Source organism: Vanessa atalanta, chromosome 27 (genome assembly GCF_905147765.1).
Source record: "Vanessa atalanta chromosome 27, ilVanAtal1.2, whole genome shotgun sequence".
Classification (NCBI taxonomy): Eukaryota; Metazoa; Arthropoda; class Insecta; order Lepidoptera; family Nymphalidae; genus Vanessa; species Vanessa atalanta.
The window spans coordinates 336,744-363,800 of record NC_061897.1 but is presented as its reverse complement, the minus strand read 5'-3'; the positions used below and the strand labels follow the sequence as shown (position 1 = coordinate 363,800).

General features: G+C 33.0%; 2 protein-coding genes across 7 annotated transcripts in view; one reads left to right on the top strand and one right to left on the bottom strand.

Annotated features, from left to right (window-relative positions):
- Positions 1-10,773: 10,773 nt before the first annotated feature.
- LOC125074173 (trypsin eta-like) lies at positions 10,774-11,622 on the bottom strand. Its single transcript, XM_047685416.1, has one exon. It carries the CDS (start codon positions 11,620-11,622, stop codon positions 10,774-10,776), a length of 849 nt encoding a protein of 282 aa, XP_047541372.1.
- A 2,288-nt stretch (positions 11,623-13,910) lies between these two features.
- The window catches only part of LOC125074152 (talin-1), a 72,854-nt gene continuing 59,707 nt past the window's right edge, over positions 13,911-27,057 (top strand). For 4 of the 6 annotated variants that reach the window (XM_047685387.1, XM_047685385.1, XM_047685386.1 and 1 more), the window contains exon 1: positions 13,911-14,212. The gene's annotated coding sequence lies outside the window, so the exon portion shown is untranslated. The remainder of the gene's footprint in view (positions 14,213-27,057) is intronic. The other 2 variants (XM_047685388.1, XM_047685383.1) reach the window with 2 other exon arrangements.

Genomic DNA, 27,057 nt, shown 5'->3' with positions numbered 1-27,057 from the left:
TAATATTACTTCCAAACGTAGACGTTCAAAATGCCATTTTTTCGCAAATCCGTAGTGAATATCATAGATTAATCAAGCTCTCGACCAATGATATCGCGTCAATTTGCTGTCAAATGTTGTTTATTTGTTTTTTTTTTCTTATATGGTTGGAATAGTTAGTTATATTTTGTACAATGCCACTCTCTACTGTGAATGGTGATAACTTATATTAATACGCGCCACATTTGTCGGTATTTAGTTGTTATCTGCATTCACAGGTAAGGGAACGATCGCCGATCATAGTAAGATGAGCATTGTCTGGGTCTATTTATTTATTTGTAGGATAAGATAACCATAGACAAATCTCTAAACATAATAATAATTGTATTAAACATTAAACTAGAAGACCAGTAAACACAAATAGTACATTTTGCTTGGTGGTACGTCTTTGTACAAGTCCGTATGGGTAAGTACCATTCATTCATCAGTCATCCTACCGTCAACAGCAAAATTATTACGGTTTGAAGTATTGTTGTTTTCCAAAAAAAAATTGCTAATATTAACATGAAAGATAACGGATTATACATCAATGTCTTCTAATGAAGTCAACTAATTATAAGATTAAATGTTAAACGTTAGTTTATGAAAGTTTAGGTAAAATTATCTATATAGGTATGGATCGAACATCCCATCACATTCCCATCAACAATTCTGTGAAGTGTTTTGAGGTCTAAATTTACATCGTTACATCTTTTATAAATAACAAAAAAATATATCAAAATATACTTTATTCAAGTAGGTTTTTACAAGCACTTTTGAATTTTGTCATTTAACAAACTTTATTAAGAAAAGCTACCACCGGTTCGGAATGTAGATTCTACCGAGAAGAACCGGCAATAAACTCAGTAGTTACACTTTTTCAACATCTAAAACTACAGTCATGTTAGTTAAATACAAATGTATATGTATGTTATGTCTCCCGTCTGGAAGTCAACAAGCATTAACTCCACGCTTTTTTATCATCGATATAATCTTGTATCGAATAATATGCCAATATTTTTTACAAATGATTTGAATTTATGAAGCGGCAAAGTTAAAAATATCAAAGGTCTATACAAAGCATAGAAGATGAGGAGGCCGGTTTTAAATGTCTGTTTATCCCCTACCTAATCTCAAACAATGTAGATAGCAGATAAAGAGACAGACAGACGACCCCAACCGATTATTTATTACAGCCGTTAAAAATCGATTCTGTATCGATCCTATTAAATTATAATCTACTAACTTTACATCCCTGCGTGACATGGGTGCGATAATTCTAAACAATTTTTAGATTGAACAACAAATATAGGTTAAATGGAAAATTCTTGTTTTTCGGTTAGGAAAGTTGAAATTTTAAACATAAAACGTTTAAACCTTCCTCTTGAATCACTCTGTTTATTGATGTAAGCCGGCAAAAGAACTGCCACTAGTAGTTACTCTTTACCATTATATTAAGGATATAACATAGTATGTCAGAAAAGTACATGTACCTTGCCCATAAATCAACAGATAATCCAGGATCTTGAATATAATACTGTATTGAGCAATATGCTTTATTTATTAATGTTATTATTGACATAAGATTGAATTTTTTTAAACGGCGACGTATAGAATACCTTACCCTGTAAAGGATTTTTTATGTACTTTGCGAAATCAGAAACTATCTTTCCTTCTTGTTAACGTTACCGTTGCACATTACCGTCTTTACCATAAGGGCAAACGGGGCCCGTGCCCAGGGCTAACCTGAGGAGGCCCCAAGGAACTAACAATAAAAGGAAGGAATAAATAAGCAACATCTTTATCACTTCCCCCATATTCATGTGTGCCCAAAAGCCCCAGCATAGCTTCAGACAGCTCTGTACACACAGTTTACGAGTATCTTTTTTTTTACGTTAGTAAAGAACAGTTTATGGACAAAGTCGAAGGTTCGTCCTAGAGACATGACCCCATCTTGAAAGTATTCCTCTATCTATAAATATAACACGGACTCGTAAAGTTGTATGATTTATGAGTTGGGGAGCGATGACTAGGATTTGCTATAGTTCGGTATCTGTAGTGCGGAATCAAATACCATTAGTCTTCGAGATATTTTGGGTATTATTGTTATGAGTTTTGAGGGTGATATATAGTTTTTTAAATACTATTTATAAAATCAAACTCAAACTCAAATTCCTTTATTCAGTATAGAAGTATTACACTTTCTTATTGATGGTCAAGTTAAACACTACCACCGGTTCGGAAAAAGAAAACACCCTGACCTGAGAAGAACCGGCGAAAGAAACTCAGCGGGACTTTTTTTTTTACGTCAAATTAATGATATACATAATTGTATATGAGTAGAAACAGCCAGGTGGCGATCGTTTCATTCCCAAGGTACTACATACTACATATAATTAATATGTAGTAGTGTTCCTACCGTCTCGGTTACTTCGCCGCCAAACAGCAGTATTCTTGTTTTCCAGGTTGAATGGTGAATGTGCCAGTAATTAAATGCGAAAGGAAACACTCATCTTAATTTCGAAGGTTGACGTGCAATTACTACGGACAGCAGTTACAACTTACCATCAGGTGGCCCATTTACCATTCTAGCTAATTAAATAAAAGATAAGATCTTTTGGTTTGCTTTTATACGTAGATGGTACCATAAGCCAAAAGCCTTAGTCAACAAATCAACTCAAACTCAATTTAATAAATAAGTTTTTTTTTTTAATATTGTAATTATAAATTAATAATAATACTCAATTTAAATAATTAATTTTAACAATTATCTAATAATTGCAGGAAAAACAAACAAAAATCTTCTTTTTTATACTATATGTACGTAAACGAGCAGGAGGCTCACTTGATGAAAAGTGACTACCACCGCCCATGGACATCTGCAACACCGGGGGGCTTGCAGGTGCGTTGCCGGCCTTTAAGAAATAAGTACGCTCTTTTCTCGAAGGTTCCCAAATCATATCGGTTCGGAAAAACCGTTTTTCGCTTTGTAATATTAATGGTAATGAAGATGTCCGCCTGACAGATTTCGGTCAGGACAAGAGGTATACATCTTCGAATTTTTTGAAGAAAAAACCCAATATCAAAACTTTCTATTCGTCCGAATTGGGTCTTGAACACTCAAGATCTGCGGTCTCATAAACTAATCACTAGACCAACGAGGCTGTCAATATGACTAACAGAATTGAGACACAGAATCCTCGTGAACTTAAGCTGATCACGTGATGTGGTAACACGTACTAACTTATACCCACTCAAGTTGATTAGTTTAACGGAATTAGTCCCTAGAACGTAGGGATGTTATATAATAAAATGGTAGACATTGTCGGTCTGTGTATATAACAATAGTCATGTGGGTGTAGAAGTCGATGTGCTGCAGCGCTTTCTAGCGTAGAATTGCAATACATTGGAGAGCTTAAAATTTATGAAAACATATCACCTTTACTATGTACCTATATACTTATTTTATATACCGCGATAAAATATCTTGGAATGAAAACCTTAATATGAACCTCTCTTTCTGGTATTTGGGAAAGAATGTTTTGTTTTTACACAAATATTTTTTGACTTTTACACAATTCGAGGGGTTGAAAGCTGTTGGTACTCTCGTCTCCATTCCACGCAGTTGCGATTTTGTACAGTAGATATTTATAAATTTAGTTTTGTATTTACTTTCTTAATTAATTCTTACGTCGTAAACGATAATTGTTTTATATTCGATTTAAAAAAAGTACTAAAGTAAAAAAATAGTAAAGTACCCACCTCGTATAAGGCACAATACTCCATTCTAGTTTATATAAATGTTGTTAAGTTGTTGTTGATTTCTGTACGCGTCATTACTTCTATTTATTGTATCAGATGCCGATCCAAAATCTTGTAATACACGACTTGAAAGAAGGTATTACATATTTTTTTTAATGACACAGATAAAATTTGTCCAAAATAGAATCCTTAGACTTGTCTAAATGCAAGTTTGTAATATTACTATTGATTTTATAATGTTTTAGAGAGGATGTAATAACGAAAACTGTTTAGATATGTTTTTGCTGTAAGATAGTAGCAATGGTTATCTTATAGGTTTTATTTTTAGAGGATTCCTAGTTTTGATTCAGTGGTTAGGCCGTGAAAGAGCAACATACAGACAGCGACCTACAGAGTTAGTTATTTTAATACAATAAGTGTTGTAAATTCATCTTCAATTCAATCTTCAGTCGTCACAGAGCTTTGTACATTTTGTGTATTTTTGTGATTATGCCGATAGTGTTTAAAATAAATATGAAATTTATTAATACTTTGACCAAATTAATTAATTATGTTATTTGATATTTATTTGGGTTTGGTTTAATAAACAAAACTACTCAGAAACAAAGGAAGCTTTTGCTATTAAATTATTTATATATTTAGTGAATAATTCCTCCGCTCTATAACACCCTGGTATCGAGATGTTTGATCTCAACTTGACGGAGCAAACATTTGTATGTTTGCGTATGTATTAGTGCGGTGTTACATTTCAGCGTATTTCATTTAAGATAATACTTAACTATATTTGGTACACTTAACATGTGATCCTTGCATAAACGAGAGTAAAAAAAGACACCAAGTTTCCGTCTCCAGAAATTCAATTAATCCTTTCTTGGCAATTCGCTTCTACAATAAAATACCGCAAATGCCTTCTAATTAATAATTTGAAATCTTATATTAAAAAAGGCGAGTTGCTAGTTCATTAATCTTCATGCTCAATAAATAATTCTTTAATTATATGTTCAAGATAAGCAGTGTATCCTATTGAGCGGGATTACACAGATGTGTTTAGGATCCTGTAATTTCAGTAGTCTATGACAAAATAAAATCACGTTTTATAATAATTCTCCAACAAATATGTTTTTCAATAATTTCCAATCATCTCATTGTTTCTCCTGACAAATTAAAAAAAAGAAGTTTGTATATGTATTTTTGCCAAAGAAAATAGTCTTAATTAAAGCTTAAAAAAAATATTAAACAACTAATTATAACAATAATTTTATGAGTACATATAATCTTAAATAAATAGTTTCGATTAAAAACATTATATATAATAATGTGACATAATTAATTATGACGTCCTATGACGTAACACTATATTGGAGGTTTAGGGCTACTCGCTAAAAATCCCTAAATAGGATACGCTGCTAAAATAATTTTAACGCAATATAAGTACAAAAGTGTAACTACCTAAATCTATACTAATATTATAAATGCGAAAGTAACTCTGTCTGTCTGTTCCGATTTCACGGGTAAACTACTGAACTGATTTTGATGAAATTTTCTATGAAGTTCAACACCAAGGTAGGACATAGGTTTTATACCTTACTGTATACATAAAACCCAAGAACCCCTCTTTAAACGCAAGTGAAACCACGGTTGAAAATTAGTAAAAATTTCTTTCTTCCGAATTTGATTTTCGATACATAATTTAACTTTCAAGGTTATTAAAAAATAACTGACTGTATTCGTGTGCTTGTTTTTACTTCTACTATCAATAATTTAGTTAATTACAGCTCCACCCATCTCATATTCTATGAGCTATCATCACCTACACCGCTGGTCGCCTGGAAGAGATCGCTAGGTAGCGATGAGGTCACCAAAATTGTACGCTTTTTTTATTTGGGCTGTATCCATGTTGTTTATTTATTTTCTCTGTGTGGTGTACAATAAAATGTATAACACTACATCTACGTCTACATTAGAAAAATAACTTGAACATATTATCTATGTAGTATAGTAGCGACATGTTTAATCCACTCGGCTCGACTTCAGTGGAACATACAGACTGTTTACTGCCGACACTCTGTCATAAACAAGAACAGGGGGCAAGGGATTTGTTTCAATTCATTAAAGTGGAGCCATTTGGGGGAAGTTATGAATAATATTTTTATTGCTAGGGGAGGATCCTTGGCACTAATGTACCGCACTGCAGTATTCTATAAGAACTGCGTATCTCACTCGTGAAATGTTGACAGCCGACTTACAGTGATACGCCATTTTGATACGTGTAACTTTTTTATGTTCCATCTCGTATTACATTCTGATTCACGAACCTGTTCTGTGATGAGTGTCGTGTTGTTCTTACATAATACATTTCCTTATCTATTAATAAATTATCTTCAAATATATTTTTTAGAAATTTAAGTAACGTTATTTTTTTTTCATCATAAGTAGCTCTCAGCAACAGATGAGTGATGCCTTTAATTTAAAGCCGCTCCGCGTGACAGCATCACGGAACACATTTGCTCATAGCTTTAGGTCTGATTATATTGACACAAGAAAAAAATATTATATACAATAACACTCACAAAACATTAAAAATTTAAAGATGTAATAAAATAAAAATTGCAAAATAAAATAATGTGTATATTTGTCTATTTCGATCGACTTTACATTTCATGGCGCTTATCGACCAACAACATCCAGTAGTTACATAAAAATTTACTTTCTGAATTTATATAAACGCCACGAGAAATGTAACTTTGAAAGATTTAATCAAAAATATGAAGTTACCAAAGCAAATAAACACTAAGTTAGTGTTTTAAGTTAACTATTCTCTATTCCAACAATAACAGAAAAAAAGTCAAATAAACAACATTTGACAGCAAATTGACGCGATATCATTGGTCGAGAGCTTGATTGATCATATTCAATACGGATTTACAAAAAATGCGTTTTGAATGTCGACGAATTGTCATCGGAATTTTGAAAGTAAAATTAAACTGGAAATAAGTAGTTAAGTGCATTAACTCTTAGTAGTGCACAATATAGCTGAGTTATTAGCGAATCTCATGAAATACGTAAATCTAAGATTTGTTTATCTTTTCTCCTACTTCCATTGGAATAGGCTATATATCTTTCCTTTTCGTATTACTTTTGTAATTATTTCGATTAAAAGTATTTGACAAAATTACTTTATGACATTTTTAGTCTGTCGTGAGGATTAAACGTTTCTCTAGGGTGAGATAGTAATTTGCATTCATAATAAAATGCCGCAACCGTTAAGTTTGCCAGCTCATAAAATTCAAGTCATTAAAAATAATTATCACGTTAAGTTTATTATTTAGTTATATAATTTTAAATTGAAATAAAAATTTAGAAATATTTAGACCAATATACATACATATATGTCCTACTCTTGGGTGATAATAGTAACAGCATGTAAAGTTCCCAATGCTGGGCTGAGCATATTTCACCAAGCTGCTCCAATGCGGTTTGGTGGCATGTGGCGGAATTTCGTTGAAATTAGACACGTGCAGGCCCTCACGATGTTATCCTTCACCGCCAAGCACGGGATGAATTATAGACACAAATTAAGTACATGAAAATTCAGTGGTAGGTTTGAACCCGTAATCATCGGTTAAAATGTACGCGTTACACTGGGCCATCTTGGCACAAGGCAAAGGCTACTTTGGAGTTTATTCTACAACGCTGAGATCTTCTATCATTTATCTATAAAAAAAATCTTATAAGTAAACGTAAAATGCTCCAATATTTAATGCCATTAACCATTGATACCATCATGGGTTCAAAATGTTTTCTATTGAAGTAAACTTTACAATAAAGCATTCTAGAATCGTAATATTTAAACTCTACCACCGTTTCGGAATGCAGTCTCCAGCGAGATGAAATGGCAAGAAACTCGCATAGTTGCTCTTTTCAAATGAACGGATTTATGACACTGTAATATCGAAAATAGCATAAACTAAAAGCTAAAGTTGCCGGCGGTTAAAATAATATCGTAAGTTCAGTATAATCTGTCACCCCGTCTATGGAGCGTTTCGATGGACAAATCACATTGAATATAGTAAATCTTCCTGATTCAGAAGGACGTGGATGCTGTATCATATTTACTGGAAGAGGCCATGAATTTTTATTTGTTCTATCATTGTTTAACTTCTAATAAATTCCGATTTATTTATACACTAGCTGAATAAGCACACAGACCTTCAACCTAAAATTTCATTTTAAATTTCATCAAAATATAATATAATTTCATAAAACATAACAGAACGTCCTTTACAGGGAAGAGCCTTTCGGCGTTCTTTTATGAGTGCATAGTTCTGTTTCAGAATAAACTTATTCCATATAACGATAAATTATTCTTTTTTTTACTTGTTTGATAACATTTTTATAGTTTCGAATGTCAATCAAATCAATAAAGGAATACACGAGATCGGTAATACTTTTAATTTACAGTCGTTCAATGAATTTATAGCAAGACATACCAATATTTAATAAAATCTGTAATAAAATCTGATTCCAATGGCATTAAATGCTTTAAGATAAATAAACGACCATGAAATAACGTGATATCATTTAGTATAAAATGGCGTTTTTAATGTCGGCGAAGTTGTCATCGGAACTTGGAAAGTAAAATAGAAGTGGATGTAAGTATTTTAGTGGAATAGTGTTGCATTATAAATAAGGATATATTCATCGAGAATTATGTGTACATTAAAGAGAAAACTAGGGTTGTTTGTGGATAGTCCTCTTGCTATCAGATTATATTATAGAATGTATGTATATTCCAGTAATCGTATCATCCGCGTTGTTACTAATATAACAAAGCGAGGGCACTTAGCAGATCAATTCGGCTGTCAATATTTGTGAGCACTTGTTCCGGGGAACCCTAATACTTGGAGGGTTCCTTCATTAGCTTCGTTTATTTGCAATGTGTAATGTTGCGTGATATTTTAATATTTGTAACTTTATTTATAAATTTTTAACTTTTCAATGTTCATTCCCAAACTGCGTTATATAACACGAACGTTGAAAGATTTTTTTGTTTACATATCAGATAACTTTTATATAATACTAATTGAACCCGACTTTACACGGGTTTTAGAAGGTACCTTTGTGAGCGTATGCGGAACCAGTCACAGTCTGATCAAAGTTTCATCAAAATCGGATGAATGGTTTAGGTCGGAGCGCAATAATTTTTATTTATAATATTTAGATTTCAGGTCAGACGTAATCTATATGGTATGTTTATGAAGCAGAGTAGGGTACAGTGATGAGTCATATATATTTTTTTAATGTAGAATAATAATAATTTAATTTAATATAATTAACATACCCGTCTAATTGACTTTGTGATGTTTTCATGAAGTTGTAGTTTTATAACTTTTTTCACACAAACGTTTCTAAACAATTTCTGAAAACAAGTTAAAGTTTTTGAACTACCCACAAAATCATTTACTAGCCGCCTCCACAACCTACGGGTTTTGCTCAAAGTAATTATTTTTTCTTACCCTCGTATTTAATGAATCTTTATTATTGACAAATATGCGAATGTAAATCTATAACGATTTCACGTTTTGCTTATATTTAAAAGATGACCTGTTTTTATTCGACTCCTCTACAGTCGATTACGAATAAACGAACACGGCTATCACACAAAAACGACGTTAGATAGATCCTATGTTACAAAATCACGAGCCAAACCGATGTTTGAATTATAAATATATAAACTTATAATTATATATTAACCAAGATATGCAGGAAACATACTCAACCGGTCAATATAGAATTGCATAAATGTCGTTAGGGGCATAAAAAAGGACAAAGGGACCTAATACTATTGGCGGAAATTAGTTAATATTACTTCTATTAATAATTACCATCATAGTAAACAGATATTCCTCTATGAACTTACGTCATAACACCAAAAACTGATGCGACAGCTCCAATTTATATTACTTTAGGAGCACTTCATTCATAAATAGTTAACCATATTCTTGCGATCATAAGCACATCAGCACATTAATAACTTATAGTCTATTCCAGAGAGAACAAAAGCTAAATAAACAACATCGACTTGACGCGTCATTGGTGGAGAGTTTGATTAATCTATGATATTCATTATGGATTTGAGAAAAAATGGCGTTTTAAACGTCGACGATACTGTCGATTTACTGTAAGTTTGGAAGTAAAGTTAATATGGATGTAAGTAATTGAGTAGAATAGTCCTAAATGTCTGGAAATCAACAAAAGCGCGATTTTTAAAGATAATTTCTGCCCCGCACAACAACTCCTGGAACCAGCTTTCGCCGGCGGTTTTTTCGAACCGATACGAATTGGGAACCTTAAAGAAAAGAGCGTACTCATTTAGCGTTTTTTAATTAATTGCCAAAGGTACCTATAAGAATAATATTCTTTTATTAGAGAATAGTAAGACCATAAAAAAATGTTAGTTTCTTCCGTCGGTACTTCTCAAGTTTGAGTATCGTATATTCTTTTCCGAACCTGTGGTTGTATTTTAGTTGGACCAATAAGTGTCATACTATAGTTAATGAAGAAATTTGAAACTGCCTACCTCGTTTGTTAGTAGCTAGATATAACACTGCAGGCCTCGAATAATCACAGGTCAAACCTATAAAGAAGTTCTCAGTAGCAACACGGAGTATGAAAGTTGGTTTTGTGTACATTCACGTGCTCGAGGCAATTAAAACCGTCGATCATGCGCCTGAACTCTTTCCGATCGTGATTTACAGTCCTATCGGATCATGAGGGTGCACCTGTGTTTTTGCACACTTTTGTGGCAAACACGACCTCCGTAGTTGGCCAGTCTTGAGTTGTCTACTGTGGCCACCATCAGCCTTGAGAACACCATAAAAAAAATATTTGAAAAAAAAATAATAATTGCTACAACCTTATTTTTTTAGTAAGTATGTGTATATTATATTACAAATCAAAAATATAAAGTCACAAAAACATACATACAAAATTCTACCCATACGAAGTCGTATGCGTCAATTTCAAGATCCAATTCGAATAGTACGATACGTTCGTGAATATCGCGAACTTCACGTCACAGTCCCTCGGCCTTCGCGCCAAAATTCCTACTAACTTGTCACCGTTGTACAACGGACCGAACTCGTGTATAAAACAGTCATCGTACTTCGTTAAATCAATACAAATCATACTCTCATTTATATCGATTCCAAAACTTTCGTGGCAATCAATTGCGGATGTTATTTTAACTTGTAATTTATCAAAATCATTAATGAGATAAACACGTCTGTCCATTGTCGAAACAGTTTTCCAGATACTAGCTTCGCATGTCGTGACGGGGCTCTCGTCGAATAGCGAAGGCTTTATTGAAAATGGATAGTCGTCTACGTTAAACTTTGCGACCGCTATATCATAGAACGGTGCCGTGTTGTTTACGTGATATTTTTCATGAATCCTCCAAAATAAAATTGGAAAAGATCGCGTAACATTTCGAGCGAAATCGTTCAATAATAACACGCGATGTGTTGCCCCTTTATGCCTACAGTGGCCGGAAGTGACGACCCATTTGACTAACACCACACTTGCGAAACAAGAAAACGTCCACGATCGTGAAGAGTTCCGAGCAATCGCAGCGACGTATGGAAATCTCTCTGCGATTGGATAATTCTTTACTTCGTTCAATGGGATTGCGATAGATTTCGCGACTTGGTACACTCCAGTTCCCGGCAAGTAATCCCTTTTTCTTTCCTCCACTGTGATATCTGTGGCGAATTTTACCATCACGCATACAGCCATTATGGCCACCACTATTATAACGGTTAAGAGAATACAAGCGGCTTTCATGATGGTGGTTCTTATGTTTGTTTTATACTAGTTGACAGGTCTATTTGTTTTTTTTATAGAAGAATTTTGATTGCTGTCTTTATTTATTTTCCTTTCAATAAGCAAAGACCTTTTATTTTGCAGCCTACATATTCCTTTTTATTTAAATTAAAAATTTCGTATAAATAATATAGTGTTGCCAAGATATAGCGCCAAATAGTTGTCCGGGTAAAGTTGCGAATTACGTTTAACGATACTATATAGTATAGATATTCACTTCGAATGCTGCCAAAACTATAAAAAATACTTACAGGATACTTTTAGACAAAAATATTTTTTTAAGACTTTATTTATCTGCCTGTCCTGACCATGTACAGTCATAACAAGTTTTTAGGCCATACTATTTTTTAATCAAGAAACATTAACATTTTTTATTTGTTTTTGCTTTTATCCCACGTAAAATTTAATTTATATTACACCAGTACATTATGTTTATTAAAATACTAATTTTACCCGTAATAAATCAAGACGTTTGATTTAAATATTACATGTTCATACATTCACGCTATTCTTCACAAGATGGCGGTCCTTGTTCTATCGATCGGTGAACGGAAAATATTTAGAACGAGCTTTCAAACATTAAGCGTAGACTTTGTTAATAAAAAACTTATTTACTATGGAAACAATTTGTTTGGGTTGAATTAATTGAAACTGGATTATTTTACTATATAATCTGTGTGTAATATTACTTATTAAGTAACTCTGTCTGTTACGATTTGGATAAAATTTGATACGAAACAGGGTTGAACGCCACTTTTACTACTACTTTTACCACCCTTTGAGGGGGTGATTTTGGGAAAAAGGAGTTGTAGACAAATTATTGAAGCATTTTCGTCACAAACAGAATTTGGGTAAAATGAGCAAAGCCGCTGGTTCAGCAAATAATATATAGTTGAGTTTATTTAATTCATGTTTTGTTTTTAAACAGGACCAGATTTTGGGGAAGGCAACGGGGGCAACTGCCCAGGGGCCTCCACAAAAGAGAGGCAAATATTTACTATTAATTTTAAATAAAATAGGTATAGTCTGTTCCAATGGAAGGAGGAATAAAGATAAACAAACTTTTGATTTACAGAGTGAATACATGTTCTGCGATTTCGGCGGTCTCTCCGGTCCTGAAGCCATAGCGCTTGATAGCGTGGCCCTTCCAGTCTGCTCCGACTTCCGGTATCTCGGTTCACTCATTAAAGGCGATGGCGAAATAGATGGCGGTGAAGCACAGGATTAACACAGGGTGGATGAAATGGCGGCAGGTTACGGGAACAATTTGTGACCCCCGTATTTCCCTTAAACTTAAGGGGAAGATCTATAAGACCATGGTCAGACCTGCTGTTCTATATGGATCAGAGTGTTGGGCTATAAAAGGGATGACTGAAAGACAATTGCATGTGGCGGAGATGAGAATGCTGAGAGGAATGTGTGGTGTTACGCGAATGGATAGAGTAAGGAATGTGTTTTTTTGTAAATCCATAGTGAATATCATAGATTAATCAAGCTCTCGACCAATATCGCGTCAATTTGCTGTCAAATGATGTTTATTTGGCTTTTCTCGTCTTATGGTTGGAATTGAGTATAAAATGTTATCTAAATGTATTTGTACAATTTATATATGTAATTATTATTGTATTGTGTAATAAACCTTAACTATTCGCAGGGCCGGATCTACCATATGGCTTTTTGGGCTTCAGCCCAGGGCCCCGTGGATTCAAGAGGGCCCCAGCTAAGTCAAGTCAAAGTCAAAAATAGACGATAATGCGAAAGAACCCATAATTTTAACTCGCTTATAGATTTGCATACCGTATATTTGTATAACTAAATGAATTACTGATACATCTGTGCTTATTTTTTATTAAAATAAAATTATACTTGATTTATTTATATATTTGAATATACAGATATTTTTCACGATAATTCGTGAGAAGTTTAAATAAAAACTTTCTACACATGTGCATTTTTCTTAATGTATACAACCTAAATGATATAACACAGTAGTATTCAAACCCACGTTCTGTTTAAACTCGATGAAAATGTACTTAATATTTGAAACGAGGTCGTAACCCAAATAAGGTTGTGAGTAAACCATTTTGTCATCTTGATAAATAACACTAAAAGTGTTTCCATTTAAAAGAATAAAAATAACGATGAGTCAAGAATGTTATAATTTTGCGCGAAATCGCCCTCTCAATGTGTTATGAATCAGCTGCTACGAAAAAATCAATACTACACTGTCTGCATGCAGATATAACCCTACTTTATGGCATTAGATTGACTTAGACGTTTCAAATTTGAGACCAATATTCATTTTATAGTGTACATGGCCTTGTTTTGTCGAATATTAGGCGAAATTAACATCAACTGTGATAATTAGAGAGGCAAAAATTAAATTAACACTGCTGTGAACTTAGCTGCAGGTGAAAAAGCAGTTGATTAACTACTCACCAGATGGCGCAGTGTACTCGTGATGTTGTTACATACTGTAAGGGCGTGTGAGTGCTTGTGTAAAAAATTAAGTGTTTCGTGATATTTCAAGCGCTAATGGACAACAAAATTGGTAAGTAAACGTTAAGAACTATGCTAGGAACGATATAAAATAATAACAAAGCTTGAAACATAGATGTAATTCCTTAAAAAATAAGAATCCGTACATCTGTCTGATCAGACGTATAACCCGATCGAATTTAGGTCGCGTCATTAGTGCTGCGCTTCCTATTGCTCCCGTTCAATACTATTCGGTCGGGTTGTACTCCCGCCATCTTGTGAGTTGAGCTTTCAGGATTTTGTATAAATATAATTATTGACCGAAAGCTGCATGTAACCTAATTTTTATATTATTCCCATTCAATGTAATTTATCGCTTGTGGAAACCAATTTAAATAAATGTTGTATTCATTCACATTTGTAGTGATATGAGTCATAGTTTTGTTGACATTATGAAATCTTAGTTCAGGTTAGTTTTGCAATTGTTTTATGGGTTAATATTATTAGATTTTTTATCATAGATATAATATTATTTTTTACACCCTAATATGATGTAGTTCATAGCTTTTTTATTTTATCTTGGTGTTTCAGTTTTCTTTTAGCACGTATACTAACGAGTAGCAAAGGTGACATCACAAATTTTAAATAGAATTCACGGTTAATGTGTTTTAAGAAAAACTCGAACATTGTAGAGGCGTAATATTGCTCTTTGTAGGTTGTCGCTATAGTAAACAAGTAAATTTTATTCATTCAATTCGTATTAAATATAATTTAATACCTGCGATCTGTAAACACATTTGTGTGGAAATTATTTTCGTTTTTCTAGTCGCCTTGGGATCATGTTAAATATTCCATACTTTAGGTATATGAACTCATCGTGAGGTACATTAAATTCCAGGCTATATTTCTGCAAGTGCCTGTGATGCATGTAGACACAATAATCAATATTTTCAAATAAAGTCAAGTATGGGTTGCTACTCTCTGTACAGATAATATAACTGCTTTTTTATACTCTGTCTGAATCAGCTATTACAGAATCCCTAAATTAAATGTATAGTTATCAAACTAGATTTAAATAGGAATAACTATGTTGTTGTTCAAATAAAATGTCTTATTATATATATTTTTTGTTAAATAGGTAAGGGTCGGGCAGCTGGCCCACATGATGGTAAGTGGTCACCACCACGTGATGGTAAGTGGTAAGTGGCCCATAGACAAAGATACTGTAATTTTCCAATGCTTGGAACTAAGATGTTTTGTACTTTGTGCCAGTAGTTACACCAGTTACGGTGGTTACCTACCCAGGTGGCCATTCCCACAATGCACAAAGCACTACCACCAACAAAAACATATGTTTACATACAGAAGTTAATAAATTAAATTGCTTGATATATTCAAGTTAAAGTAGTTCTAAAATAATATATTTTGATAATATTGAAAACCTTTTATAAAATTACTGTCATAAATGTTAAATTTGGGGTCATTATAGCCTTTTCCAGGGATGGGTCCTCAATTACCTCAAGCTGTAACATGTATGTTGTTGGTCCCTGATTTTTAATATGAAAAACTAAATACTTAATTCAAATTGACCTCAAAAAAATCATAATCAATTAGATATATGATAACTAAATAGCATAAATAAGTTTCCAGACATTAAAATAATATTTAATATTATAATATAAATAAAATACATTTACTTGGTATTTAATCTGAGCACAATGTAAGTCGAGAAGAAACAAATATAATTTCATTTACTTTATACTTGAATATAGAATAATCTAGGCTTATAAAGGTATTTTTGAATCATGTTACTGTATTATACAGAATGTAAAGCTATGACAGGTGTATGTCAATTGTACGGAAAACAAAAAATAAACTCGGTAGTTATACTTGTTCCCGAATGAAATTCATAGACAACTATATTACTAAGCTCATTTGGTTTCCTAAAATTGACAAATTACAAGATTCCATAACTGCCTTTATATTGAATCAAATATGTAATATTGCACTGGGACTATTCTCCTGTAATTTAACAAGAAAATTTGCCCGTAGTTTTATTGCCACATTTATTTTTACTATTAGATACGATTAGTATTATCACACTGGGTCAGCAATGGTCAGTTTTTCTCACTCTCAATGCTAATGCTCGGCTCTGAAATGTTAAAATGTGTGTACTATAATGTGAATGACAAATGGGAGTTGACAAAGCTCAGCTTATAAGTTAATAGTGGATTCATGTACCTATTTACAAACAGAGTCATGTTTTGGTCTCGAAAAAAATTGTTGGAAGGTCACCGAACATCAGGTGAAAAATTTGTCGATAAACCTTCCATTTTCTTGAATTTTCAATGAGTACACTGTCACTGCAAGACGAACTAACTAATTACGTCAATCCCTCGTGCCTCTGATGCCACTGGCTCGATAACGATTGAAATAGGAACACTGCATTACAGAGTATTGATGTTTGGCAATGGAATAACTAACATGTGACTCACCCAGCAGGCATTCTTCTAATACGTGTAATATCCGATCACTGACTGCCTCGTTGGACTAGGTGCTAGTTTATACGGCTTCAAGCCCCGGGTGGCGCTAAAGAGTTGTTGAATTCTCTGTAGCAATTGGAAGCTAGCAGTGTTTTTCCGTGCTTCAGAAAGCACCTAAAGACGTTGATCCCATTTCTGAACGCTTATGGTATTGGGTTGAAGGTGCCCAGGTGCTCGCTGCTCCTGAGCAGTTATTTGTGGTTTGAGAATGGATGTTGTTTAAAATCGGTTAGGGGAACGTCATTATCATCATAATAGTGATTCTGGTTCAACATATAAGGTGTGATATGATCTTATTAAGTACATAATGTTAGTAAGATATATTTTAATAGATACTCGTACCTTACTATAAATGGCCAGTTCTGTGATGTTTAAATGAATATATAATGCTTCCTACATAGCTCAATGTGATTAGTATATAATGACATAAGAGTTTAATGCTATATATTAAAAAGTATATTTTTTATAGTGACCGTCGAGCGTCAGAAATCTTCGAAGGTTGGAGATACAATAACATATAATGTATCGTTTAATTGTTTGGCAGCAAATCTTAATAGTTCGAATACTCGGTATTATAAAATGTATTGTAATTTTCTGATGTCAAAAATTCAGAAGTAACTTTAAGTCGAGAACTTGGTACAAGCAAGTTAAGCTATGGGGGTGGCGCGTGATGTTTCCCGTCGTGTCGGCTTAAAGAAATAGTTAGAGATATATCATCCATCTCTTGTATATGTTATGAGATATAATCGAGATATGACAATATGTTATTACTGTCTACAAAATAGTTTTCAAGACATTAGAGCGGATCATTGTTTGTAATTTTTTAACTATTGCTATCCCTTTTAAACTTAAACACGTGTAAGAGAGAGAGGAACATTTTTAGATATGCAATATTAATTTAATCACTGTTGAAAAGAAAATTTATGTAACACGTAACAAATGAATTTTGTTCCTGTATTGATATACACCGTTGGAAATCTCTTTCGATTCATTTACTCAGACCATAAAATACAGAAATGTGCTGGTTGCATCCACGGGCTGGCCTAGATGTAAAGTAAATAGGGCAATATTAGTCATGTCCAGTGAATGCTATGCTATACCTTCGTTAATAGTCTTGATATTTAACATTTCGAATATCTTTATTGTAAACTTCCATAATGCTAATTAAGGTCTACGATTTCTGATGCAGACAGATATTTCCTCTTCATTAAGGAGAATGTTTAAACAGTGATGTTGCCTGGAAACAACGAGACGCTGGCTAAAATTTAAAGATAAGATACGTTAAAGGCCAAAATATCTGTAGAGCTACAAATATAAAAATAAAAATTATTGTCTTTGACAGACAAGGCGACAGAATTGTTAATAACCATCCGAATCAAAACAATACTGTATAGATAAATATATTCGTGTTGCAACATATAATTGTGAGAGCTGGAAATATGTGACGACTATGTAAAAGAAAGCGTGTTTCTTTCTGGGTAGGCTTCAGAAAATACTCGGGCCCCTGTGGAGGAGAACTGGCTTATGTTGGATTCTTACCCATTAAGGGCCACCTTCGCGAGAGTTAAAGAAATGTCTCGATATAACGCATCTGCAGCCCCCCTCCGATAAAGAATCAGATTAAAGTATTTTTTGATGTAACGTAACATAAATATCTATTGAACGCATAACAAAATAGACTCTGTTGGCATTAATTTCTTTAACAACATTGTTACCAAAATATTTTGTTATTTGAAATCTTCGAAAACATTAGCTCGTTTTATGAAAATCGTTAGCAATTCTAGAAATACATCAAGGCATTAATTGCCAGTGCTCTAATTACCCTATTATATCACCAGAACGCTTGTAATATACGGTCTAAATTATTCTTTTGTCTAATAGGAAAAAAAAACAATGTAATGTCACGATATTCGATAAGGGCCACAATCGAGCATGTGTTTAGCTTATTTCTCCACGCGGTTCCAACGAGGCTTGTGAATACACAGTGATATCATTTAACACGTCCAGCTTTCAGCACGATATATAGTATAAACCAGTGGAGATCTGGATTCATGTTTGGACCATCTCAGCTCCCAAATATATAGCTTAAAAAATATATCTTAATACCAAAGCTTTGCCCATCCAGTGGTTCTGCGCCCGAAAACTGCAGGAAGCTGCGAAACACATTATACAGCTATTATACAGTTGCGCTAAAAATAACTTACATGATTGGAATAATGTTTTAGTTTTTAGGCGAAATACTAGAGGCAAACTTTCAGTATCGTTTATTTGACTTCATTGGTTAGTATTTGTGGGTACGATTTTGTGGTCATTGAGAGTATATTTTATTCATTACAACTTGTCGTACTATTGTTCTTCTCTGCATCATTGCCGGTAAAATAATAATGGAATGCATAAGATATACGTATATAATTTAATAGTAAATACCAATTTAAAAATACAAGTTTCCATAGGATACAAATATTCGTGTCTACGCTGTTCACTGTTGAAGAGTTCCTTCGTCTGGAACAACCACATTGTAGAATCAAGTCATGTTAAACATCATCATGCATCATCGGAACGGATGCAATATGCCTATATAACTCCGTAGGATAAGAAGAAGTGCTTGTAATTCATCTTACTAGATTTGAACTAGACAAACATGAATAATGATTATATGAAAATAAGAAGAATAGGAAAATTTGGTTCGTCTCGGCGAAACCTGTTCAGTATACCAAGAAAGCTTTAAGTTTGGCAACAGACTGACATTGCTAGTGTAATCGTAAACAATGAATGTTTAATTTAATTTCATATATTTGAAACACATGAATATAAGTTTTAAACCATTTTCCACATATACTTTACATAAAAACTCAGATCCTTCTGTACGCAAAATATGTTTAAAAAGCCTTTAAATTCTGGTGGTAGAGCTTGGTGCAAGTCGGTTTGGGTAGTCATTAGATATTGGTATTGTTGTGTTCAGGTTGGAAGGGTGAATGAGCTAGTGTAATTTCATGCACAAGGGATATAACATCTTAGTTGTTGGCGCATTTACGATGTAAGGAATGGTCAACATTTCTTACAACGTAACTTATAATAACTTATGGTCTATGGACTGTGGTGACTACTTACGAAAGCCCAGTTGCCGTTTGCCTATGATCTTTGTTTATAGTCCATCTATATTTCGGTTCTTCCGTCCCCAAGAACAGCATTCTCATTAATTTCTGTGTATTGTAACGTATCTAATGAATATGTGCAATTACTCCATGAAAAATTAAATAAATCGACATGGAAACAGTGATGTTGTTTGTGTTTTTTACACCTTTGCCCAACTGTGGGATGTTTGTTATGGAAACGATGTAATGTTTTATGAGTTTTATCAAAACAAACGTCGAGAACATCAATACGTTAGTCTTGTTTTCTCAAAGCGATATTTAAATAGAATTGATGTTTTCTTTGGCATAAGAGTTGGCTTTTTTTTTTAGTTTTAATCAATTAGGTCAAGCTCAAATCGTGACACCGTTTTTAAATAATATTGCTCTGATAAAATCTTGTACTTATGTTAATTTTAAGTCTTTTAACTTAAAAAAGGTACATTTAAAAGATATTTCGAAACTTCATTTGCAAAAATTACTGCCACCAATATTTATTTCCATCCTAACATTACGGAATCTATCCATCGTTTGAGTAAATATCGTCTATTTGTCCATGTAACTAAGTATATGCCTTTTTTTTATTTAAAGTAACGCGAAATGTATGCGCCCAAAAGTACGCCAGGCAAAGTGTTATTACTATGTCGTGTTGAATTTAAACCTATTCAGTGATTTCTGCGTTATAATAATAGGGGTTGATTAAATACTAGTCCTTACCCCTGAATTAGTCGTGCGTTCAATTAGTATTTTGTGCTATTCTAAGGGTTAATTGAGAGATAGAAATATAGCATGTCTTGGCTTTTTAACCGTAAAACCATAACAGATAGGATTCTGACTATGTTGGATATTTATTTGCCGTTAAATCCTAACAACATCAATTTTTGCTCCCAAAAAAACTTTTTAAAATCTCAATAGATGGTCTTAATTATTTGTACATTAATATTAAAACGCCATTTGCTAATATCTTGTTCCAAACGATTAAAGCGTGTCCAACGAATGTTGCAAACGCCGCGGCCTGTTAGGTTTCTATCTAGATATGCTCGATTCAGCCTTGTTAGTTAATAATTCTCGGAAGCGAATGTAAAAAAAAAAACATCGCATACCGCCTGGGACATAGCAGTTTTGTTTACTAAGTACTATCCAGTGTGACGGTTACTGTTATTGGATCCGTGTTGCACCTATAATAGGAGAAAAAAATAAGCTAAACACTCAGGTATAAAATGTATATAGTTGTCATTCATGTTATATTTATAGTTACGTGTAAAAATCAAGTACTTATTATCGAATGAAATAGGTTTGTCTGCGATTTGGTCTTATATTTGTTGGTTGTTGTCGTCATTCACTCATAGGTTCACCTATAGGTCTTGAAGCACCACTGAATGTATGTACTTCATTTGTATTTATAAGTTATCTCGTCGATGAGAATGAACGCAAACTTGCGTGTGATGGATGGAATTCAGCGAAATGTGTATCAGATGTACAGGTCCCAGAAAACCTTTAATAATTATCAGTTCTAGAATAATCTTAACTAATGTGTATCAATGATTTGTTGAAGACTTTAATCTAACCAATTCTAAATTATAATTAATTTTAAATATGCCTCGAAAAACACGTGAAATGCTCTTGCATGAACTCTCTCGAATCAGATTGCTGCCCAATTATAAACTATAATATATCTTGTATTTTTGGAGTCCTCGCCCAGACCTAAATCGATCAGAGCATATTCAAAATGTTGATAAGCTCATACCATATTTACCATTAGTGGCTCCGTGCAAATCGTTCGTGATTTGTTAATATTAAATAGGATCACCTTTTTATAGAATAGCTATTCTCCAGCCAGTTTCGTAAAATCATTGGTCCTATGGACGGTGGTTCATTGACGATTTAAGGAATTGTAGACTGCCCACCAGTTGGTCCAAGGGGATTAGATGATAGGTCCATCTAGTAGCAGATCTAAAACACATGTTCAAAACAAAGCTAATTTTCAATAAGTCACAATATTGAAAAGGAGATTTGTCAACGTACTAATAAATACCGAATATATTTACTAAAGTTCTATCTGAATATTTCTTTCGACTTCAAAGTCACGATTTATGCTTCAAAGAAACAGGCCGGAAGAAATATAATTTCAACTAATTCGTTTATATATATATATATATATATATATATATATATATATATATATATAAAATGAATCCCTATTCCCCTTGGTCACTTGGTTTAAAACGACTTAACCAATTTAATTTATCCTTTTCTTGATGTTTTAATATAGAATTTCTTATGGAAACAAAAATTTAAAGTAATGGACAACATTTGGATTTTTTATATAACTAGAGCCTTAAAAACTAATGCCTTCTTATAAGTTTATAAGCGTTATCAAATAGGGATTAAGAGACATTAAAAATGTATAAAATTGTATCCGTGCAGGTCGCTAGTAGACAATAACAAACACAGAGAGTAATGTATAAAAAAATGTAGAGTTACAGACGAGCGATACTTTTATTTTATGGAAAGATTATTCACATAGGAAGTGAAGGATGTGTTACACAACTTAAACCGCTTTGTAGTCAATAGGGCTACTAAGAAGCCCTATTTCTTTGCCAGTATCACTTGGCTACGCGCCAAGATTTGCCGAACGTTTGATCAAGTGCTAATTGGTCATGGCGAGTTGGCAAATAGAAGGCGCCAGCCTTCTTTTCAATGACAATAAGATTTTTTTTTTCTAGGTTAATAACATTCCGGCGATGTGTTTTTTTGCCATAATTTAAAAGCAAGAGATCGGTTTTATTGAGGAAAATCGTATTAATATACCTAAATATATATATATGAAATCTACATGCAACGTATATTTCATGTGTTATAAACGCTTGGGGGTTTTTTTATAACACGACTTTCTAGGTTTATTTGCGTTGACTTAAGTACTTTATTTGATATATTGTATATTAGTTGTAAGACCTATGCTAGATCTTGTTTCTTTTTGTTGAACTATGTTACTTGATGGAACTGCTAAGTTCCTTGAACGACGAACGGATTGTACCTCAGCGCGATGTATTTTTTAAGAATTATAATAATAAAATCTTACTATATGGTTATGAAAAATACTTTAAAACAAACTAATTTCGTAAAATTTTACTTAAGCCTATAAAATAAAACAAATTGAATAAAATATGTAATATTGTCATTTATAAAATGTAATACACACTTCATTGAAGTACACAATTCAATGTAAATTCGGTCAGTCACACCGATTCGAAGGTTACCTAAAACCGATAAGAAACTAGACAGATCATCTAATGCACTAATTAAATAATTCAGCCCCAAAATCAACGGCATTAAAGAAAATCATAGTAGCTTCGTGTATATGTATTTAATATTTATATTTATAATACTATTTTAGTTTATAAATAAAAGTTAGTCATGGTCTCAGGCACAGCAACAAAATTGTTTTACAAATCATTATTCTAAGAAACTACTATCAAATCAATGGGAATGATTTCTGAGTCACCGTGACCGTTTGGGGAATTTCTATTGATATATATATGAATCAAATTTATTTGTTGAACGTCCTACTTTAACTAAACAAATACATATAAACATATATACAATAATTTATGAATATAAAAGAGAAAGAAGCAGATAGTTCGTTCTGTTACACGGGCTTTAAATGTCAGTTTTTTTAAAAAAAAACTATTTATTAACACATAAGTTTATTAATTATAGAGTTACAATAAAGTATTTTAATTAATAAAGAATTAGTATTTCTTGTTTAGAAAATATTATCGATTTAGGAATGTGACTACCGACCCGTACCTAGATTGAGATTTGGCTGCCTATCACCTCACTACAGTTTAACCTGGTGATGATGAGATAGCAGATACAAAGATGATAGTCAGCTCTTTTACTGGCGTCAACAATATGTAACAGTTCGTTCGTTCAATTATGATTTTTAAGGTTTCCTAGCAAAAGCTAAAAATGGGCTACCATTAAGCTTGATATTGAGGATATTGTCAACGCTGGTCTTCATCTTAACTAATAATATAGATGCAAAAGCGAGTTTGTTTGTTTTTTATGGTTTATTCAATCGATCGTCGTTTAATTTGCATGTACGTTGAATGTTTAAATTGATTTTATGATTGATAGATTGTGTCAATGGAATTGTTTGTCTCAAACAGTCTGAAGAGAAGTCCACGGACCTATATAGTCTATTTCTAATAAATAACATTTGACTGACGTCGAATTTACGCGATATCTTTGGTCGAGTAAATTATCTATGCTTTAAATTATGGATTTGGGAAAAACATGGCGCTGTGAACGTCGGAGGGAATGTTATAGGAACTTTGGAAGTAACGTTAAAGTTGATATAAGTAGTTTAGTGGAATAGTGTTGTATTATAACACTTGGTGGTAGGGGTATGTGCAAGTCCGTCTGGGTAGGTACCACCCACTCGTCAGATATTCTACCGCCAAACAGCAGTACTCAATACACAGTGAGCCAGTGTAACTACAGGCACAAGGGACATAACATCTTAGTTCCCGAGGTTGGTGGCGCATTGGTGATGTAAGGAATGGTTAATATTTCTTACAGCGACATTGTGTATGTGGTAGTGACCACTTACCATCAGGTGACCTAAATAAAGATATATCAGTATTTAGTAATATGAGGTATTAGCAAACCGCGTGGCATACGTAAATCTGAGATTTATATATATATATCTATATATAGTAATAATCAGTGCTATTCGTGCAAAGCCAGGTTTGATCGCTTGTTATATGTATATAGTGTGTTACATAGCACATTGTTAATAATTCAACATATAAGTGAATAGTTCATTAAATACCATGGCTGTTAGATGGACACTAGGAAGCTCAGCTCCTATCGTCACGTAGACCCTGTAAAAACCTTAAACCTATATATAATAGTATATATTATACTTTATTTAAGTTGTTGTTGCATTCGTGACCGCAAGTTTATTTACAAATCGAAAACAGGTTTTACAACGATACCGTACTTGACACACATATTTCAATAAATTGTTAGATCACCAGTTACAATAAATTCATTCATAATTATATAAGGAAAAATATGTTTAATTCATTTCATGATATGGATTCTTTGAATGATCTCCTTCATGTTATTTTGTAAACCGACCACAAATACATCGCCAATGTGCCTCCAACCCTGGAACCAAGATTGTATGTCCCTTGTGCCTGTAGTTACACTGTTGTAGTTCATTTCAAAATATTTTGGTATTTATGAGAGCAATATAACAGGAGGAAAACAAGTAATTGGTGCTAAGTGCTATAATGTATTATGTACAGCCTAAAGTACAAGTATTCTATGACTCTTGTTATTTGAGTTATGTCCTTGTAATATTGGCACTACATTTTATTAACGATACGAATAACTTTGGCGTTAATGATAATTGCCAGTCAAAAGACTTAATTACATAGCGGTTGACGTCAGGAAGTAAGTCTGTTGGAACCACGCGATTGTCAAATCGTATGGCTTTTTTTTCTGGTCTCATACATCTCTCGCTGTCCTATTAGGCCCGTTTTCACTTATAGAATATAATATAACGCAATGATCGACACTTAGAATGTCTTGGTACGATTAGAGCAACTTTCTCTAGAAGCCCTTTGATAATAGCGTGGGTTATTTGTCGCCCACCACCGGATGTATTACGACATAACTATATTATTATATGTTATAAATACAACTTTACAAAGTAGATTCATACGCCAAATAAATATAAGTTACTTTGATAATTCAAATAATGAGAAGAATGTATTTACAATTTTGGAAAATTTGTAACTTTTGGGCATGAAACCTAACGAATTCCAATTTATTATATATAAATCTAGCCGGTATTAGTCAGTGAGTGGACAATGAAATTGACGAAATGTTACATCACAGTTAAAGGTTATAAAATCACGGAATCATTTTTACTATTAGTCATAAATATTTTTGGAAGACATTGAAACATACGCTAACCGATGGTGGTGGTGGCGAACTGTTCATTGGAGAGGATGTCTGTTCTTGAGATAGCTACGGTCAAATCTAAACAACTAATAAATCATTGATATTATAAATTAACTTTATCCTTAACAGGCGATAATATAATTTATTGAATGTAATATTTATCTTTATAGAAAATAGTTTTAAAGACTCACCCATTTTGTCATTGTTATATAAATTTAGGTTCCATTAAGAGTATGTGTTAAAATTGTCCAAAGATAACATGCATTCAAGTTTACGAATTGGTCATCGACCAATGACGTAATGGATGGAAGCAATGACGTCATATCTGTCTTATGTCATGATTGCTTTGAGGAAAAACAGCGTAGGTGAGTGTATGACTTATAAAGGAAAATAGTTCACATTGAATATCGACAGCGTTATAATATCCGTCCACGTGGACTCGTGATCTTTAAGAGCTCTTAAGACTTTCTTTATTTAATGACTAATACCTTCCATAAGGAGAGTTTATGTAGACGAAGAAACAATATCTTTATAATAACAGTTCTGGCACGAAAGAACTATTCCTTATAAACATACCAGCAACACTAAAAGTGAATGTTCTTTAAGATAACTCCAATAGTAAAATTTACTACTGACAATTGGGGCAACCCAAAATATTACATCGTAAAAATAAGCTCAGTCAACCTAGCGGATATGTCGTCACTGTCGTTTTATCTTAATGATGTAAGGTAACGCGTCTGCTGAGATTACGTGCCCGCTAGATTTGTTAGAAGAATATTATATTCTGAGGTCAAAATAATTAAACGAAACACGTTTTAAATGTCCAGTTATTATTTCGTGTTGATTATAATTGAAGATATATTAAATATCAAAACGAAAATATTCTTTATCAAGGTTTTTACAAGTAAATATTTAGTAGATTCTAGGTTTATGTACATTTTTCAATACACGTACAATAAAATATACGTGTAGATACTCTTTGAAAATCATCATCGTCTATATAATACTAGTAGAGAATATTATTACTATTTTTTTATAAATATTTTTGACAAAGCAAAACGACAGTACAGAACAAGCAACGAATTATTAATTGAAAAAAGCCTTGCGATACAAATATTCATGGCTATGCTGTTGACAGTTAAGGAGTTCCATGGCCAGGAATCACAGCATGGTTACCATACAAATGATTTTTCATCTGAACTGAAGCAAAAAATAAAAATTCAAATGTGTGTGTAATTTGACCTGGACTTAACAAGCAAAGATAA

Coding starts and splice junctions, on each gene's coding strand:
- LOC125074173 (XM_047685416.1), bottom strand. CDS start 11,622: ATGAAAGCCGCTTGTATTCTCTTAACCGTTATAATAGTGGTGGCCATA.